The following is an 18730-nucleotide window of genomic DNA, read 5'->3' on the forward strand; positions in this document are numbered from 1 at the left end:
ATATTTAACTTAGGGGGGTGTTAGTATTAGGGTTAGACTTAGCTTTAGGGGTTAATACATTTATTATAGTAGCGGTGAGTTCCGCTCGGCAGATTAGGGGTTAATAATTGAAGGTAGGTGTCGGCGATGTTAGGGAGGGCAGATTAGGGGTTAATACTATTTATGATAGGGTTAGTGAGGCGGATTAGGGGTTAATAACTTTATTATAGTAGCGCTCAGGTCCGCTCGGCAGATTAGGAGTTAATAAGTGTAGGCAGGTGGAGGCGACGTTGTGGGGGGCAGATTAGGGGTTAATAAATATAATATAGGGGTCGGCGATGTTAGGGCAGCAGATTAGGGGTACATAGGGATAACGTAGGTTGCAGCGGTTTACGGAGCAGCAGATTAGGGGTTAAAAAAAATATGCAGGTGTCAGCGATAGCGGGGGCGGCAGATTAGGGGTTAATAAGTGTAAGGTTAGGGGTGTTTAGACTTGGGGTACATGTTAGAGTGTTAGGTGCAGACGTAGGAAGTGTTTCCCCATAGGAAACAATGGGGCTGCGTTAGGAGCTGAACGCTGCTTTTTTGCAGGTGTTAGGTTTTTTTTCAGCTCAAACAGCCCCATTGTTTCCTATGGGAGAATCGTGCACGAGCACGTTTTTGAGGCCGGCCGCGTCCGTAAGCAACTCTGGTATCGAGAGTTGCATTTGCGGTAAAAATGCTCTACGCTCCTTTTTTGGAGCCTAACGCAGCATTTGATTAAACTCTCGATATCAGAGTTAAATTTATGGTGCGGCCAGAAAAAAGCCCGCGGAGCGTTAACAGCCCTTTTACCGCCAAACTCCAAATCTAGGCCTTAGTCTGTAAAAGAGAGTGCAAATAATTGCAAAAGAACAGCTGTTTATTCTTGGTAGGGTGTAGAATTTGAAAGAGTCCACAGTTCATATACGATTATGTGATTGGCTGATGACTGTCACATGATACAGGGGACTGGGAAATTAAAGGAAGCTTTAAACTTTGCCAGAAAATAAAAGCTTACTGCTCATTTGAAATTCAAAGTAAAAGTAATCACATTGTTGTTTTTTTGTTATGAATGTACCCATTATGCAGTTCTGCTGTATTTAATGTTGCTTTAAGGTTAGGTAAATGACTTATTAAAAATAACAGCCTAAATAATAGTAACATAGTAGATGAGGTTGAAAAAAGACTGAAGTCCATCGAGTTCAACCTACTGTATAGCTATTGACATTAAATTGTATAAAACAAATAGGTACATGTTGCACTAGCTGATGTCAAATGAGTCTATCTGTTTAAATGTTTCTTTTTCAGCTACAGTGTTTCTGGAGTTTTGGAAGCGGAGAAGAGCTGTCCTTACCTATGACTGGGATCTCATTGACTGGGAAGATGAAGAGGTCTGACAGCAAATTGTAACCTCTTTATGCAAACATAGTAACCCTCATGCACTTGATTAGTGTTAAGTTCATATCTGCTTTTGGGTGTTTTTTAAAGGGACATTGCAACAACAAAAAATCTAATGCATTAGAGTGTTTTCTTATTGTACACTTGCTTACCTATCGGCTAGATTACGAGTTGTGCATTAAGGTAAAAAAGCAGCGTTAACAGGTCCTAATGCTGCTGTTTTACGCCCGCTGGTATTACGAGTCTTGCAGGTTTAGGGTCACCGCACACTTTTTTGGCCTTATTTGTAAAGGATTTATTCTATGGGACTTCCATAGCACCTGTATTACGAGTTTGTCCTGGGAGGCCAAAAAGTGAGCAGTACACCCTCTACCTCCAAGATTCCTAACGCATTTTAAAGTCAGTAGTTATGAGTTTTACACTACAAAGCCGTAGCATAAAACTCATAACTAAAGTGCTAAAAAGTACACTAAACACCCATAAACTACCTATTAACCCCTAAACCGAGGCCCTCCCGCATCGCAAACACTAAAATAAAATTATTAACCCCTAATCTGCCGCTTCGGACATCACCGCCACTATAATAAACATATTACCCCCTAAACCGCCGCACTCCCACCTCGCAAACACTAGTTAAATATTATTAACCCCTAATCTGCCGCCCCTAACATCGCCGCAACGAGCATAAAATAAAAGTTGTTTTTTTTTCATTACAGGAACGTGTTTAAAACGCTACTTTTAGATGCAACACAAAACAACTTTAATCCTTTAAACGTTTACAAAACTTAAAGGGACCACAACATCAAAACTAAATTTTAATGATTTGTTAGATCATGTATTATTTTAACTATTTTTTCAATTTACTTCTATTATCACATTTGCTTTGTTCTTTTAGTATCCTTTGTTGAAGACTGAACCTAGGTTGGCTCATAAGAGCTTGTGCATATGGTCTTAGCACTGTATAGCAGCCTATCTTTGTTTACTCTTCAACCAAAGATAGATTGAGAGAACAGCAAATTTGAAATTAGAAGTAAATTAGTAAGCTTTTTAAAATTGCATGTTTTATCTAAACTATAAAAAAATTATTCTGACTTTACTGTCCCTTTAAATATGAACATTAGAATTGTATTTATTGCAACAAAGTGGGTGTTTGTGATATAAAAATATATAGATCTAATGAATTAGTATTATTGGTTAAGTGAAAAAAAATAATTAAAACTCATCAGGATTTAGTAAAATGCCTGTGTGTTTTACGTTTGCAATGGGCATGTATAGTTGTCTTCTGTGAAAATCTGTGAAAAGTACCTGTAAAAAAAACATGCAAACCAAAATGTCATGCAATATTGTATGTGTAATATGAATGGATTTATTAAGTTGTACAGTTTTCAGTGACTCAAAAAACAGAGCCAAAAAAGGAACCAAATTTGCATACATTGACCTGGATTCCATTCGAGTTACCTTCAAATGTTTATCAGATGAGTCATCTCAGTTTTTTTTTTTAACCAATTGCAATTTGATGTAACTTTCTAATGCATTTTCCCCATGTAAACCCCCATTACCTTCAAAGGACTCTCTTATTCCAGCAATTCAGTAAATAATTTTTGGTTATTTCCAATTTGAAACACTTTAATTTTGAAACCTCATTTATACCTATTTCAATAAGTATATTTTTAGTGTTTAAATATCTTTTTGTTAATGTAAAAATTATTGTTAAACAAAAAAAACTGAAAATAAAGATGAACTTAGACTTTTAAACTATGAAATTTGTACATAAATTGATTGAGATCTGCCCCTGTAAGGACTGTGAGATTATTTAATTCAGTTACTTGAGGATACACCCCAAGGTTTTAAATGGATACTACCTTCAATCCTTATGATTGTATATGCTAGTGAAAGAATAGTGTTCAATATTGTAGGTATTGTATATTTATAGGCAAACATGTTGCAGCGTTTGCATTTAGATGGTGTATTTCATATTATGTTGGTATTACATGAAACAACTCTAAATAACATTTGTTGGTATGTGTATATACACAGAGGCTAGATTCACTCATTTATCCATTTTCAAATGCAGAAGTCTTCATTTTTGAAAGATTATTTTAGAGAGGGCATTGACTTAAAGGGAAACTGCAGTCAACATTTAAATGGACATAAATTAATTGTATGTATTGGCAAAAGTGCTTCTAGTAAAATGTATCACTGTTTTAGTGTTAAAGGGATACTAAACCCAATTTTTTTATTTTCATGATTCAGATAGAGCATGCAATTTTAAGCAACTTTCTAATTTACTCCAATTATCAATTTGTCTTTGTTAATTTGATATCTAGAATTTAAAAAGCAGGAATGTAAAGTTTAGGAGCCGGTTCATTTTAGGCTCAACACCCTGGATAGGGTTTGCTTATTGGTGGCTACTTGGTGTTTCATGTAACCCAGATTCTGAACCGAAAAATGGCTGGCTACTAAGCTTTACATTCCTCCTTTTTAAATAAAAAAGCAAGCAAATTAAGAAAATTTGGCAATAGGAGTAGATTAGAAAGTTGCTTAAAATCGCATGCTTTATCTCAATCATTAAAGAAAAAATTTGGGTTTAGTATCCCTTTAACATTTTTCTCTGCACATAAATGTGAAGCATAGCTAGGTATTCTCAGTGCATCAACAGTGGGGTTGGTATCATGCCAGCAATTAACAAATTGGTTCATTACCAGATGGTACAAGCACCTTGGGCTCTCTTAGCAAGTGCTGTGTTTAAAATGCTGGTGCATGGTGCATACTTAAATACTCTTTTGAAACAGCTATTGCTTTTATTAGAAGCATTTTTGCTAATTCATGTATATTACAAACATATTTATATTCAAAGCTGAAATGCATCCATGTGGATTCCAACTTTGTCTGGAATGTCCCCTTAAAATAAAGACAGCATTAGAAAAATGGTGCACAGATTAACAGAGCAATAGTTAGCTTGACACTGATTTATCACCTACATTTCATTAGTAAATCCCTCAAATTTGTATGCAAATATTTATTTATGTATTCTTTAATGATATTACCAAATTGTCTAACCACTGTATAGTATTAGGGAAAGTGTGCTAAACATAACAATTCAAAAATTTGTATTTTTTAGGAAGAGCTTCGTCCGCAGTTTGAAGCAAAATATTCTAAGTTGGAGCGTTTAAACCCTATCTCTGGCAAACCTGAGCCTTTCCAGCCTTTTAGTGATAAGCTCAGTCGCCTGATGGTGTCGGTATCCGGGATATTCTTCATGGTAAATTGTTTTCTGTCTTGCTGTATGTAGTAATGAATGTCTAACATATTTGTCTATTTTTGAACAAATTCCAAATGGTTTCAGAATATAAAACATTCATTTCTGCAATAAATGTTAATTATAGGTTTATCAAATAACATATTTGAATATTGAATGCCATATTTGAATATCAAATATAAATGTTGACTATCTTTATATTTACATTCAGTTGTAGATTATCCTAGACCTTAGTGTATGTCTACGATAATCAATATTAAAATGTATTATTCTATGATACACTTGATAATCTAATGTTATCATTCATTCTATAGGGACACAAGTATAGCAAAATGAATGTCAAAGAAAACATTTTTTCCACCATTTGAATGTGAAAATGCTGACATTCTCCCATCCCTCTAAATAAACAACACTGGCAAAGACTCCATATAGGCAATCTCCCCTGTTATTAGGTTATGATTCCCAGAGAATCTAACTCTAATTGGACTCTTATATGTTTTTATACTTATTTTCTTAGGGGAGTGGTGCTGGCAAATATCTTAGTTTTAAAGAAGAAATGGAAGAGATTCCAAAAAGAAGAATTGCGCTATTAGCGCTCTGTGCCCAGACGCAAATTGTTGAAGCAAATATAACATTAACTTTTTAATGTGTTATTTTAAAAGATGGGTGCACAATTAAAATGTATATCATGAATAATAGCTGCTAGTATAACAATACTATTGGTGTTTCCTTTAATATAAGCATATTAGCCTTTGTTTTATTGTGTGAATTAAAGGAAACATGCTGAATAACACCTTAATATAATCTATTCCCCATGTCAATCGGAGTCATTTTACATCCCCGTTCGTCGCAACCAATTGCTCAGACTGCTGAGTTGTAACAGTTCCACTTTGAGTCTTATGTTTGTGTGAATTACTAGTGTGGTATTGGGTTGATGCCAACTAGTTTTTAAATCTAAATTGTTAGGTAATCCTAACGTAAATAATACACTAGTGTGGCTTCAAAACCTCATTTGGGTAGCAATTATAATGCAATGGTATCCACTAAAGGTAGGTAATGTGCTGGTGTAGCTTCACAACTTCTTTGGGGTGGCATTAATAATGCAATAGTGTCCACTGTAGGGCTGAACTTGGGATCATTACATAAGAAGTCTGTAATTTGCACCTCCTGATACCCTAACACGGTTTTATGTGAAATAAACAATTGTGTATCCCGGATGCAGCAGTTTTTGTTATTTCCAATATAATCAGTATGGGTGGAGTAATGCTCCAATTTATTAACTGCTGTGAAAGGATATGTATTTAACACCGTCACGTCTGTGACACTCTAGTGTATATCATCTGAGGGTATACTGTGGGGCAGTGGTGGGCATACAAATGCTTGGTAATCACAATTTACAATTAGACTATGTTAGTTTTTTCAGCCCAATGGTTATTTCATGTTGCACAATAATCGCTCTAACATAGTATGTAATATATGATCATACTGATGTAGTCCGCGCACATATTTTATTAACGTTCAACAATGTGCTCAGTATCTTTATGTAGCCTAATTGTTATATATTTGTCAAAATTACACTTGATCCTCTAAGTTTTAATTTTAACCCCTTGAGTGTTTGGTCCTTATCGAAATCAATAGTATGCAACCCAGACTCGGCTCCAGATTGAATAAAATGGGGGGGGGTATTTGTTTTTCACGAGGGGGCACGCATTTTTTACAAAGCATGTATGAGAGTCAAAATACGAGCAGAGTGAGGGGACATCCTTTACAAGAGAAATAAAATAATGCTACACTGACAGTGCAATTACCACTCAGAGTGACATCTGCGTTTCTACTCAAATACACTTGCAACAGAAGCACTTTTAATCCATACTGCACTGAGTATATAGTGGATATATTAAGCAAATGCATACAGAGAGTAAACTACTGGTTACTTTAATCAGCTAGTAATGTTAATAAACAACATAAAATATGCGTGACGTGAAGATATATTAGCATCAGGAAACCACACGCTTTGCCTATACAAGGTCATGAGTTACCCGCTATGCCAGTCACAGACTCAGAGCGAATGCTGCTCACCTGCCCAGTGGGTATATAATGCGGACACAGAGCAGGGTCAAAGCTCAATTAACACTGTATAATATGGTAAATAAAAAAGCTTGGGACTTACTGTGATACAGCAACTGGTGTGCGCCTCTGAGGGCCTACATGTTTATGTAAAGTGAAAGCATTCCCTTAGTTAGTGTACCGCTGCTGTGTGACTGGTATAGATAGACATGCTATGCTGGGAACACCTACTGCGCGTGACTGCTATATACACACACTCTGGACTTTGCTTTTTTTATACTTTTTCTACTATATCCTCTCTCTATTAATCTTCCCTCCATTTCTGTGAATCTTTCTTTAAAAGTACTTAAGTCTGTACAGTTACGTCTAATCCTTAAAAATTCTTCTGTTGGTAGGCCTTGTAAAGATCCTACTGAAAGTGCACTAGTTTGGTGAAGCAGACTGTTAGTCGCTGTTATCTTTCTGTATAAGTCTGTCTTAATTCTGCCATCTACTTATTTTATGATTTTTAGGTCTAGGAAAGTGAAACTTTTTGACTTCTTTCAGATGTTAGTCGAATATTTAAATCATTCTTGTTTAGAATATTAAGAAATTCTGTCAGCTTATCCTGACTTCCTTCCCAGATAAAGAGGATGTCGTCGATGAACCTTAGCCAAAGGGGAATATGGTCAGTGAATTTTGTATTGGCTTCTGTAAAAATATGTTCTGCCTTCCACCAACCCAAAAACAAATTGGCATAGGTTGGAGCGCATGCTGTCCCCATGGCCATCCCTCTTGTTTGGAGGTATAAGTTGTTATCAAAGGTAAAGAAATTATATTGTAAAATACATTTCAATAGTTTAATGATGACTTCATTGTGTAATTCATCTTCTTCAGATTTTAGATTCAAAAAATATTTAACTGCTTGTAATCCTTTCTCATGCTCTATTGATGTGTATAAAGCTTCCACATCTGTAATAACGAGCCAGGTGTTCTGTTCAATATAATCTAATTTCTGTAAAAATTTTATATTTGCTGCCTCAATTTGAGTCTGGGCACAGAGTGCTAATAGAGCAATTCTTCTTTTTGGAATCTCTTCCATTTCTTCTTTGATTCTCCCATCCCCATTGATTGCTATGACCCCATTTATCATGCAGCAAATGGAAAAGGTTCCCAGCTAGTTAACCTGTCTGCCTACATTCAGGCTAAACAAGGCAGCATATTGCATACAACATTTTCTCTTGTGCTTCCCCTCCTCCTGATTTTGTGCAGCCAATTGCACAAGAGCAGGGTTTGTCAATAATCCTGGACCAATCTGGAATAGTTTGTTAACAGCTTGATAAATTGAGCATTTAAAGGGATATGAAAGCGTAAAAAGCTCTAATAAATGAAAGTATTTAAAGGACAGTATACTCCAGAATTTTTATTGTTTAAAAAGATAGATAATCCCCTTTACCCATTCCCCAGTTTTGCATAACCAACACAGTTATATTAATATACTTTTTACCTCTGTGATTAACTTGTATCCAAGCCTCAGCAGACCGCCCTTTTTTCAGTTCTTTTGACAGATTTGCATTTTAGCCAGTCAGGGCTGACTCATAAATAACTCCATGGGAGTGAGCACAATTGTATCTATACAACACACATGATCTAGCACGGTCTAGCTGTGGAAAAACAGTAAAAATGCACTGAGATAAGAGGCAGCCTTCAAGGGCTTAGAAATTTTCGACTTCCCAAAAAGGATTTAGCTTTTTCACAACCAGAGCAATGAATACTACTATTCATTGCTTATTTTATAAAATTGTTTTCTAAACACAAAAATGTATATATGTCCCAAAAAGGATTTAGCTTTTTCACAACCAGAGCAATAAATACTACTATTCATTGCTTATTTTATAAAATTGTTTTCTAAACACAATGTATACATGTGTATATACGAACTGACTACCTGATATCCTGTACAGCTAAGTGGGTCTACAGGAAAAATCACATAAGGACCCCAACATCTACAAATTGCCTGTTTTTATTTTTCATTTTCATATTTGATTCAATGTCACACTTTTCGTGATTGTCACTAACAGTATTGATTCGGCAAGGTAGTACTGGCGCTTGGAAGCCTAAGGGTTAATGAGTATTGTTTTTGTAATAATTAATAAATCATAAGTTGTACTGAGATAATTCAATATAGCTATAAGCTCATGTGTATTAATCACATCACATCACATGTGGATCGGTATAACACTTATATGTTAAATTCTTAGATGACTAAAGCTCCCTATCACTTGAGACTAGCTCGATATAAGCAGGTTACAAAAGTGTAGGAGAATAGGGTTAATCTCAAACGTATACCAATCTATATAAAAGACTGTAAGTGATTGATAAATAACCTTTATTATACAAAAAATCTACACAAACACTTATAAAATATACATATACAGTTGCTTACAAAATGGAAATGGGGTAAAACTAAAATTGGACGTCCAATAGTTCAAAAAATAGAGTACTAAAATTCAGATTAGAAATCACATATAAATAACCTGCTGAGATGCAGTGTAGGTATAGAGTACGTAGATAAGAAGTTTTTAAGCGGTATCTTAAAAGTTTTTAATGCCTCTCTCTATTATTAATGTGCCGCAGTGTTGATACAAATGGATCCGGTTCTCATTAAATTGTACTTGGAATATCACGCTGTCACTGTACTGGTACTTTGCGGATTCAAAGTCTCTAAAACTTTTCCTGGGCCCAGGTTGTCTTCCGGTGTCGAGGTGTTACTGCTTTGGTGATGCGGTCTGTATTCTAAAATCACGCCTTTGTTGTATTCCGGCGTTGCAGATCTGACCGCCTGTTGTATGTAGCAGAGGGCAGTTTTTAGTGGTGAGACCCTGTCTTCTTCTTGTGACGTAAGTCCTAACGTCAAGCTTTTTAGTTGTTGGCCCTTTTTGCCTGGTAGCAAGTTTTTATAGGCTGTGTCCAACATTAGGATGGGCTGGTTTCCACCGGTTATATCCCTCTTTATGATCAATCCGGGTTGAGGGTCTGTAAATTCGTAAGGTGCACTGTATTATTTCACAGCTGCTCGTCAGTTGTTGGCATTGAGTAGAAAATTTAGCAATTCAGTTCGACATGTTTCGCCCCTCACTCTGGGCTTTTTCTTGTACTCTATGCCTACACTGTATCTCAGCAGGTTATTTATATGTGATTTCTAATCTGAATTTTAGTACTCTATTTTTTGAACTATTGGACGTCCAATTTTAGTTTTACCCCATTTCCATTTTATAAGCAACTGTATATGTATATTTTATAAGTGTTTGTGTAGATTTTTTGTATAATAAAGGTTATTTATCAATCACTTACAGTCTGTTATATAGATTGGTATACGTTTGAGATTAACTCTATTCTCCTACACTTTTGTAACCTGCTTATATCGAGCTAGTCTCAAGTGATAGGGAGCTTTAGTCATCTAAGAATTTAACATATAAGTGTTATACCGATCCACACAACTGATTAATACACATGAGCTTATAGCTATATTGAATTATCTCAGTACAACTTATATTTATTGTCTCCTTTACCGAACCTAAAAAGGTTCCTCTGAGAATATATTAATGTACTTTATATTGATCTAATCAATACTCATAATCACTTTATGAAATCATTTTTTCTTTGATATAACTATCTAAAGGTCCTTATTTATATTGAGAATATTTATGATTTATTAATTATTACAAAAACAATACTCATTAACCCTTAGGCTTCCAAGCGCCAGTACTACCTTGCCGAATCTGTCCTCACTAACCCCTGGATCTTTGTATGAGGGATCCTTTTCGTACTTGGCATATAAGGGGTCCTTAGCGCCACTTCTTTCCCTACTTCGCTACATCACTAACAGTATTGACATCTTAAAAATCATGTTTTTAAAATGGGATTGCTTAATCTGACTTTCATAGAAACCTATTGTTTCCATCCGCACTACTGCTAAACCGTCTTTATGCATATTTTATGTTATCAGGATGGGGAGACTGTGCACTATTTTTCTGTGGCTATGTGGTCAGTTTCATAAATATTGTTTTGACAATATTTAATTCTATTTTTAGTTAAAGCACTGCTTCCATTTTGGTGTGAACTAAAAACAAAATGCAAAGGACATAAATTAACTTATATTACTGGATTTTAACATTGCATATGCTATTACATTTTAAGCATGTATTTATCACCACATTTTATCAAAACAAATAATCATTAAAAAATGTAACAACTTACCGCAATTCTAAATCTATAAAGAATGGTGATTATATAGAAATACAAATTCTTCAATGTAAAATATAAACTGGTATGTGTTTAAAAGGACATAAACCACAATCTGTTTCTTTCATTATTTAAATAGCACATAGAATTTTAAACAACTTTTCATCTTACTTCATTCTTTTGGTATCCATTGTTGAAGGAGCAGCAGTACACTAAACTTACATCATTTAACTTTTGAAAGAAAATATACCAGTGATCTTTATTGTTATATATATACTAAAACTTTAAAATACATACTGGTATGAAATGGAAACAATAAAATGCTAATATTAATATTTCTGTCTTCGTATGAATTACTTGTTTACAACATCCATAACCCAGGGCATATTTAATGTAAAACAGGTTGAATTTTGGATTTTAGGTTATGTAAAGTGGTGCATAATTTGTTTTGTAATTTGCATATAAATGTGATTTTGTATGTGAGATACAGTGTGTACAATAATTATAAAAATGTTATAAGAATGCAAAACCAATTGAGAAAAAAGGAAACTAGATTTACTAATTTAGTTAAAATATATATAATCCTCTGGTTTAATGCCTATTTTCTTTCCTATTTATTCAGATATCGCTGGTGCTAACGGCAGTATTTGCAGTGGTTGTTTACCGCTTGGTTGCCATGGAACAGTTTGCATCATTTCAGTGGAATTTTATTAAGAAATACTGGCAATTTGCAACATCTGGAACTGGAGTTTGCATAAATTTCATGATTATTATGTCACTCAATGTTGTAAGTTATAATTTATTCTCTTTGTAATAAAATTATTATTTTTATGGAAAATATATTTTCAAATAATAATAAAACGATACTGTGATAAATAAACTATATATATATATATATATATATATATATATATATATATATATATATATATATATATATATATCGGGGAGGAGTTTACAATTTGATTGTTAGAATTTGTTGCATAAATTGTCTTCAGTGAATTTTGTTTATGTTTTACTTTTTAGGTATATGAAAAAGTAGCTTATCTTCTTACAAACTTAGGTAAGTCATTGATCATATGTATTTTTTTTTTCAGATTTGGACATGAGATAAAAACATGTTCTTTGTCACAAATGGTCAATTTCTTCATAAATAATGTGGATATAACAAAGACAAATTAATTGATAGTTTCCTCATAGAAAAGGGAATTGTGAATTCTTTATTGTATATTGTTACTAGGGAAGATAGGAGCTGCATGTATAAAGCAAGCTCACTACCTCACCTGTCTCTTTGCATATTGATAGTGGTTGCGTTAGCTAGAATATGGAGCTAACAAACTTATTAATGTTAAATCCCATAGATGGTAAGTAATATTTTACTGACTGGAAGGCATCCATCTTATTGTTTTCTGTATTAGCCAATCAGGTATCAAGTAGCTCACCAATAAGTACTGGCAGCTAGTTTTATTCTATTAGATTGGTTGCCATCAGGCTGCTAATTGGTTACACTTTCTCCATTCTAGATTTCCTGGCTGCTAATTGCATGTTTAAGAAAGGGAAGATTTTTTTTACACCTATATTGATTAAATAAATGGTAATTATACCACTTCAGATCCCTCAATAACCCAGGCTGTCCAGGACACAAGTTTTTACTGTTTCATTGGAGAAAATATTTTCACTCTGTGTGCCAGAGCTATTTTCAATATCGGTTCCTGTTTAACTAAGCAGGCTGTGCTTAAAGACTCTCTTCACTGGAGTGGTGCAAAACATTTCAGGAATCTGAAGCTAGAAAGGAGGTTATTATAGAAATATGTAGGAATAATCCAAAATCTACAGAACTAAAAGTAACATTTCATGAGCAGTGGCTCCCTGTTGTCATAGATTTCTCAAGCTCTCTATTAGAACTGGATAACTGGGGATGATTATCAGATAAAAAGAGTCCATTTTAATATTTATAGAGTATTTTTTAATTTACTGAAAATCTCCTTGTAGAGGGCGACAATATATTTAACTGCTAATCTGTGCTTTTTTCAACCCCCTTTCCCTTCATTAACCTTTCTCAATACCTTTTTTTAGACCATAGAAAATATGTCTCTTAACACTTTTATAAATTGATAGTACCCCATACTTGAAATCATACTTCTGTTCAGGGATTTGTGAATGTCTACAGTATATTTTGATGTTTGATTAGTAGAAATATTGTTCCCTTTAACATTTGCTCTGCTATTCAAATTATGTTTTAGAATTAATGTTAAGATTTTAATATTGCCTCCAATAGACTTGCATTCAAGCTTTTGAGAATTAACATTTAAATGCTAATGTTCAAACACTCAAATGTTATGTTTGACATTTGAATGTTAAAGGGACAGTAAAAATGCATATCATCTGTACTGCACAGTTCTCTGATGCATAGTGTATATTAACCCAGGTTTTTTAAAACATACATATATTTAAAGTCAATAGTGTACACTTCTGATGATGCTTATATACTTACCCCCAGGCCGCAATTTGTTTCTTAACTGTATGTTAGTGAGACAGACAGCCAATCACATAATAAAGTGCAGGTGAGGGAGAACATAGTATATTTTGCTTTTTTCAAAGGGCCAGTGAGATGGATTCTGATTGGCTGTACTGCCCGACTACACAAACATAAAATAAATCTTAAAAAAATATGGGAGACCTTAGGGGTAAGTATATTAGGTACATTGAGAGCCCCTTTAATTTGATACATATAAAATGAAGGCCTAGATTAGAAGTGTAGCAATATTATGTGTTTTGGGTGCTTTATCAATATCACATACCCGCGCTAAGAATAGTACACAATCTGGTATTACAATTCCATGGTAAAACAGAGTTAACCCTATACTTTTAATGAATAGCAATGCCATGCTGAACATCCTTCAAATTAAAAGCTGTGAGTTATGTGTTGTGTTCGAGTGCGCCTTGTCATATACCTTAAAAAATAATTAAAAATAAATATATATATATATATATATATATATATATATATATATATATCCTCCTCGTGTTTCTACACTCACTATTTCCATGCGTCTTCAACCAGGGTGCAAAGTCAAAATATCAATAAAAGTTCAAAGCAGGGACTGCACTCACTGGGTTTAGATAAATAATTTGTTATTTATTCCGTGGTAACGTTTCGGGGTTTGCAGACCCCTTTCCTCAGATCAGACAGTGAAAGAGTGATATCAGTGCAACTTAAATATGCCACCCCCAATTAGTTCAAAAATTGTGCCAAAACTGTGTTGCCATGGCAACCCAACAACCGTTGCCTGGTTACAAGTGTATACAAAATACAGAAGAATGTATTCTTAAGCATATAGTGCTGTGGGCATACATACAAAATAAATTAACCTAACTTCAACATATCATTATCAGCAATTGTCATCAGCATATGTCACATATGATTACCATCATGTCTTATTAACCATTCCGGACATTTAATATTGTTTAACAAAGTCTTAAGTACTTAACTCATGGATCTGTAAAAACTTAACCATATAACTCAGATCCCTTTAATTACAGTAATTGCTTTAAAATAGGTATATCTAACCTTGCTATTATCCTTATTATACCAGTATCTATAAATCACTCATACCTGATTGCCATTTGTTAACGATCTGACAGAGGATTATATTTTACTCTCAGGAGAGGGTCTGGCACACGGATACATTCTATGACATAATAATGTAACTAATATATCCTATGCATGTGTTAACGTGCACCTGTGTAGGGATTACACACATATAGGCCACACATATGCGCTATTGTAATCCTCCCATTGCCATTGTAAAGCTCTTTCAGTTTATACATTTAGCTCTACTATGTATTTCTACTATGTATTCTTAATAAACTAATACGTTAAACAGTATATTGACATATTGTATGATCCCTTCTGAGCCACAACTACTGTGCTGGGTATAGGATGCAAACCATTCACATAGATATTGCCACCTATAGAGAAGACAGTCAATTTAGACATGTATGACCGGGTGTATTATCATGACATTAAATTAATATATTGGCACATATCCAATTGGGATCTTTACATCCTAGTTGAGTGACACATACAGCGTTTTTTAACTTGGGATCAATTGCTAGCAAACTAACTTCAAGATGTATTATGTATACTCTCTCTTCAACCTCTCACACATCTATATTTGGACTGACCATATATGCAGATACTAGCAGTCTATTCTATTGACTCACACAAGTAATGATACCAGCCATAGACTTACACGTCACACATATGTTAATTAGCCATGTGTACAACATTGAGAGGGGCGGGCCAAAATGGCACACACTCTACACTGCTACGAAACTCGAGTACAAGACGTAACAGGCTCACAGGTCTGACAGTGAATCCCAATACGGAAATTATATGTTGCCTAGCACCAAAGACTTATGCTCAACCCACTGACTAACACTTCTGACATGAAAACCGCCACAATCCTTGATAATCTATATGTAGTAAGCGCTATATGCCTAAGTAAGATGTCCTATACCAGTATATTTGGATTAAGGTGAATAAGTTTAATTAGATTGTGTAGATGCAGATTTTACCAGATATGTGCATTCTAGCTACTCTGTCTATGATACTAGCCGTATTTTAGAGTTTAGACTTTGTTAAACACTATTAAATGTCCGGAATGGTTAAACTTACTGGGGAATGTAACCTCCTGTTTATAAGCACTGGCGAATAATGAGACATGATGGTAATCATATGTGACATATGGTGATGACAAATGCTGATAATGATATGTTGAAGTTAAGTTAATTTATTTTTTATGTATGCACACAGCACTATATGTTTAAGAATACATTCTTCTGTATTTTGGATACACTTGTAATCAGACAACTGTTGTTGGGTTGCCATGGTGACACAGTTTGGGCGCAATTTGAGAACTAATTGGGGGTGGGACTTAGCATATTTAAGTTGCACTGATATAACTTTTTCACTTTCTGGTCTGAGGAAGGGGTCTGCAAACCCAAAACGTTACCACAGAATAAATAACACATTATTTATCTAAATCCAGTGAGTGCAGTCCCTGCTTTGAACTTTTATATATATATATATATATATATATATATATATATATATATATATATATATATATATACTGTATATATTTTTTATAGATAGATAGATAGATAGATAGATAGATAGATAGAGGGAGAGAGGGAGGGAGGGAGATGATAAATATATATTTAGAATAAAATAATAAAAATAAAAATATTTTTTTCTTGTGTGTGAAGAACAATTCTATTTTAAGTATTTCTTAATGCACCTTCAGCTTTAGCACTTGGCTTAGCGCAACTTCTGGTTAGTGTGCGAGTGAAAGCCAGAACAGGGTCTTGTAGCACAACCCATAGATGTCTATGGGAAGAGGGACTTAGCTTGACCTTGCTAGCTGGCCTCTAGATGTTAGCACACAGGAAGGCAGCCTGCAGGGCAATATTGCATTACCGCTAGCTAAAGGCATTTCACTAATATAAGGGGACTATTTTAGCAATGTGATCTTGTATATTTGTCAAGGCAAATATAAATGAAACCGTACGCACAGTAACAGTCATTTTTGTTCATTACAGAGCACCCAAGGACAGAATCTGAATGGGAGAACAGTTTTGCTCTTAAAATGTTCCTCTTTCAATTTGTCAACTTGAACAGCTCAATATTTTATATTGCCTTCTTCCTTGGCAGGTAAGATTCATGCTGTCTGAAGTTCTGAACATTTATATTAAACAAAAGCAGTTAGACAGACTAATGAGTATATGATAATACAATAAATATCTTTTTGTTCCATGTAGATATTTATTTTTGTCCCATTCAGACATAGATTGAATATGGCTTTAAGGTTTACAATAACCTAGAATATAGAGTTTAAAACAAAATGCATCATAGAAATCTGATCAATGCAGTAAATATGTCAAGTGGCTAAAAAATATTTAACCAGAAACTAGGGTTTAAATTTAAAGTAGGTCAAATCTATTTGTGTAACTGGATAGAAATGTGCAATTAAGATACACTTTTTGTGGCAACACTCATGTGACTAAGAACTTGTATAACCAATTATTACACAGTTGTAAAACAAGTCAAGGATTAAGGGTAATTATAGAACAGAGTAATATATCTGGTACCCTCAAAACCAGTCACTCAGACATCCGTTACTACATTTCTTTTAATTTACTTTTTTAAGTGGCATATCCTCTTTTAAATACATACTGGTTATTGTACAGATTTACATAGTAAGCTCCTGACTAAATATTACACTCCTGGAGGCCAATTTATCAAAGGTCTTGCGGACCTGATCCGACAGTGCGGATTAGGTCCGCAAGACCTTGCTGAATGCGGAGAGCAATTCGCTCTCCGCATTTAATAACATTGCACCAGCAGCTCACAAGAACTACTGGTGCAACGCCACCCCCTGCAAACTCGCGGCCAATGAGCCGCCAGCAGGGGGTGTCAATCAACCCAATCGTACTTGATCGGGTTGAATTGTGGTGATTCCTGTCCACCTGCTCAGAGCTTTAGACTGCTGCTTCATAAATGCTGTTTCTGGCGAGTCTTCAGACTCGCCAGAATCACGGCCCTTCAAGCTCCATTCAGAGCTTGATAAATGGGCCTCCTGGTATTTTGTAAAAAAAACACAGTCAACTTCTGTTTAAATATTGTGTTGAGCCAGAAGAATACTTCTGTACTAGCCTCTACTAGATGTATTTGGTAAACACTTCACATGAAGAATCAATGGGGCAACACATTCTACACTAAGTGCAATCTCTCTACTTAAAGGGACAGTAAAGTCATTCATGATTCAGACAGAGCCTACAATTTTAAACAAATTTCAAATTTCAAATCAGGTTCTAGCTGCTGATTGGTGGCTTCCTATATATATACTGATTGTCATTGTCTTCAACAAATAATACCAAGAGAATAAAACAAATTTGATAATATAAGTAAACTGGAAAGTTGTTTGAAATTGTATTTTCTACCTAAATCATGAAAGATTGGGTTTCATGTCCTTTTAGGTGATGACTTCTTTATGGCTGCATTTATTACTCTTTCTCTGCCTGCAAGCACTGATACAGCTATTCCCTCTTTTCCTATCACTAACACTATAGATGTTTAGTGCATCTGCATGCATTATATCTTACATGGGAAGCCAGTCTGGAACATGGGGCAAACCTCCCATTTCCATTCCGGTAAAACCAGAACATGTATCAACCATAAATATGCAGGACCTGTGAAAATGTCATTTAGTTGCACATGTGCATCACATAAAGAACTCCTAAGGCAATGCCTGGTCCAATGCAAATGGGAGATTACAGGTCCAGTTTTCTTCTGTTTATTCTAACATAGCCATGTTAACTCTTGTAATTTAGATAGCCATAGTAAAAAAAAAAAAAAAAAATACTTTACAGGCTATTATTTGGGGGGGGGGGGTGATCTCCGTTGCATAAAACTGATCAACACCTACATGGAAATAATATCCAGTGACATTTTAAATATATATTTTGCAGGTTTGCTGGGCGACCAGGAAAATATAACAGATTATTTCAAAGATGGAGACTGGAAGAGGTAACAGAAAACAAACTATTAAACTGAATACAAACATGGTTTAAATTGCTAATGCTTAGAAATCGTCTTGCAGCTCCAGTGATCTCTTTACATAATTTTAAGCCATTTCAATCTATTACAGAACCGGGAACAGATCACCCGATAGAGTTGACTATCTATAAAGTGTTAAGGAAGTAAGCAGAACCTCA

The 18730-nt window shown here is 34.7% G+C and overlaps 1 protein-coding gene across 2 annotated transcripts in view; it reads left to right on the forward strand.

Moving 5' to 3' along the window:
* LOC128666024 (anoctamin-3-like) overlaps nucleotides 1-18730 on the forward strand; it is a 353414-nt gene that overhangs the window by 281244 nt on the left and 53440 nt on the right. For both annotated transcript variants that reach the window (XM_053720385.1, XM_053720384.1), the window contains 6 exons: nucleotides 1309-1391; nucleotides 4520-4660; nucleotides 11571-11735; nucleotides 11975-12011; nucleotides 16556-16667; nucleotides 18485-18542. In XM_053720385.1, coding sequence (XP_053576360.1) covers nucleotides 1309-1391; nucleotides 4520-4660; nucleotides 11571-11735; nucleotides 11975-12011; nucleotides 16556-16667; nucleotides 18485-18542 — 596 coding nt within the window. The remainder of the gene's footprint in view (nucleotides 1-1308; nucleotides 1392-4519; nucleotides 4661-11570; nucleotides 11736-11974; nucleotides 12012-16555; nucleotides 16668-18484; nucleotides 18543-18730) is intronic.

This window comes from Bombina bombina, chromosome 7, assembly GCF_027579735.1.
Source record: "Bombina bombina isolate aBomBom1 chromosome 7, aBomBom1.pri, whole genome shotgun sequence".
NCBI lineage: Eukaryota > Metazoa > Chordata > Amphibia > Anura > Bombinatoridae > Bombina > Bombina bombina.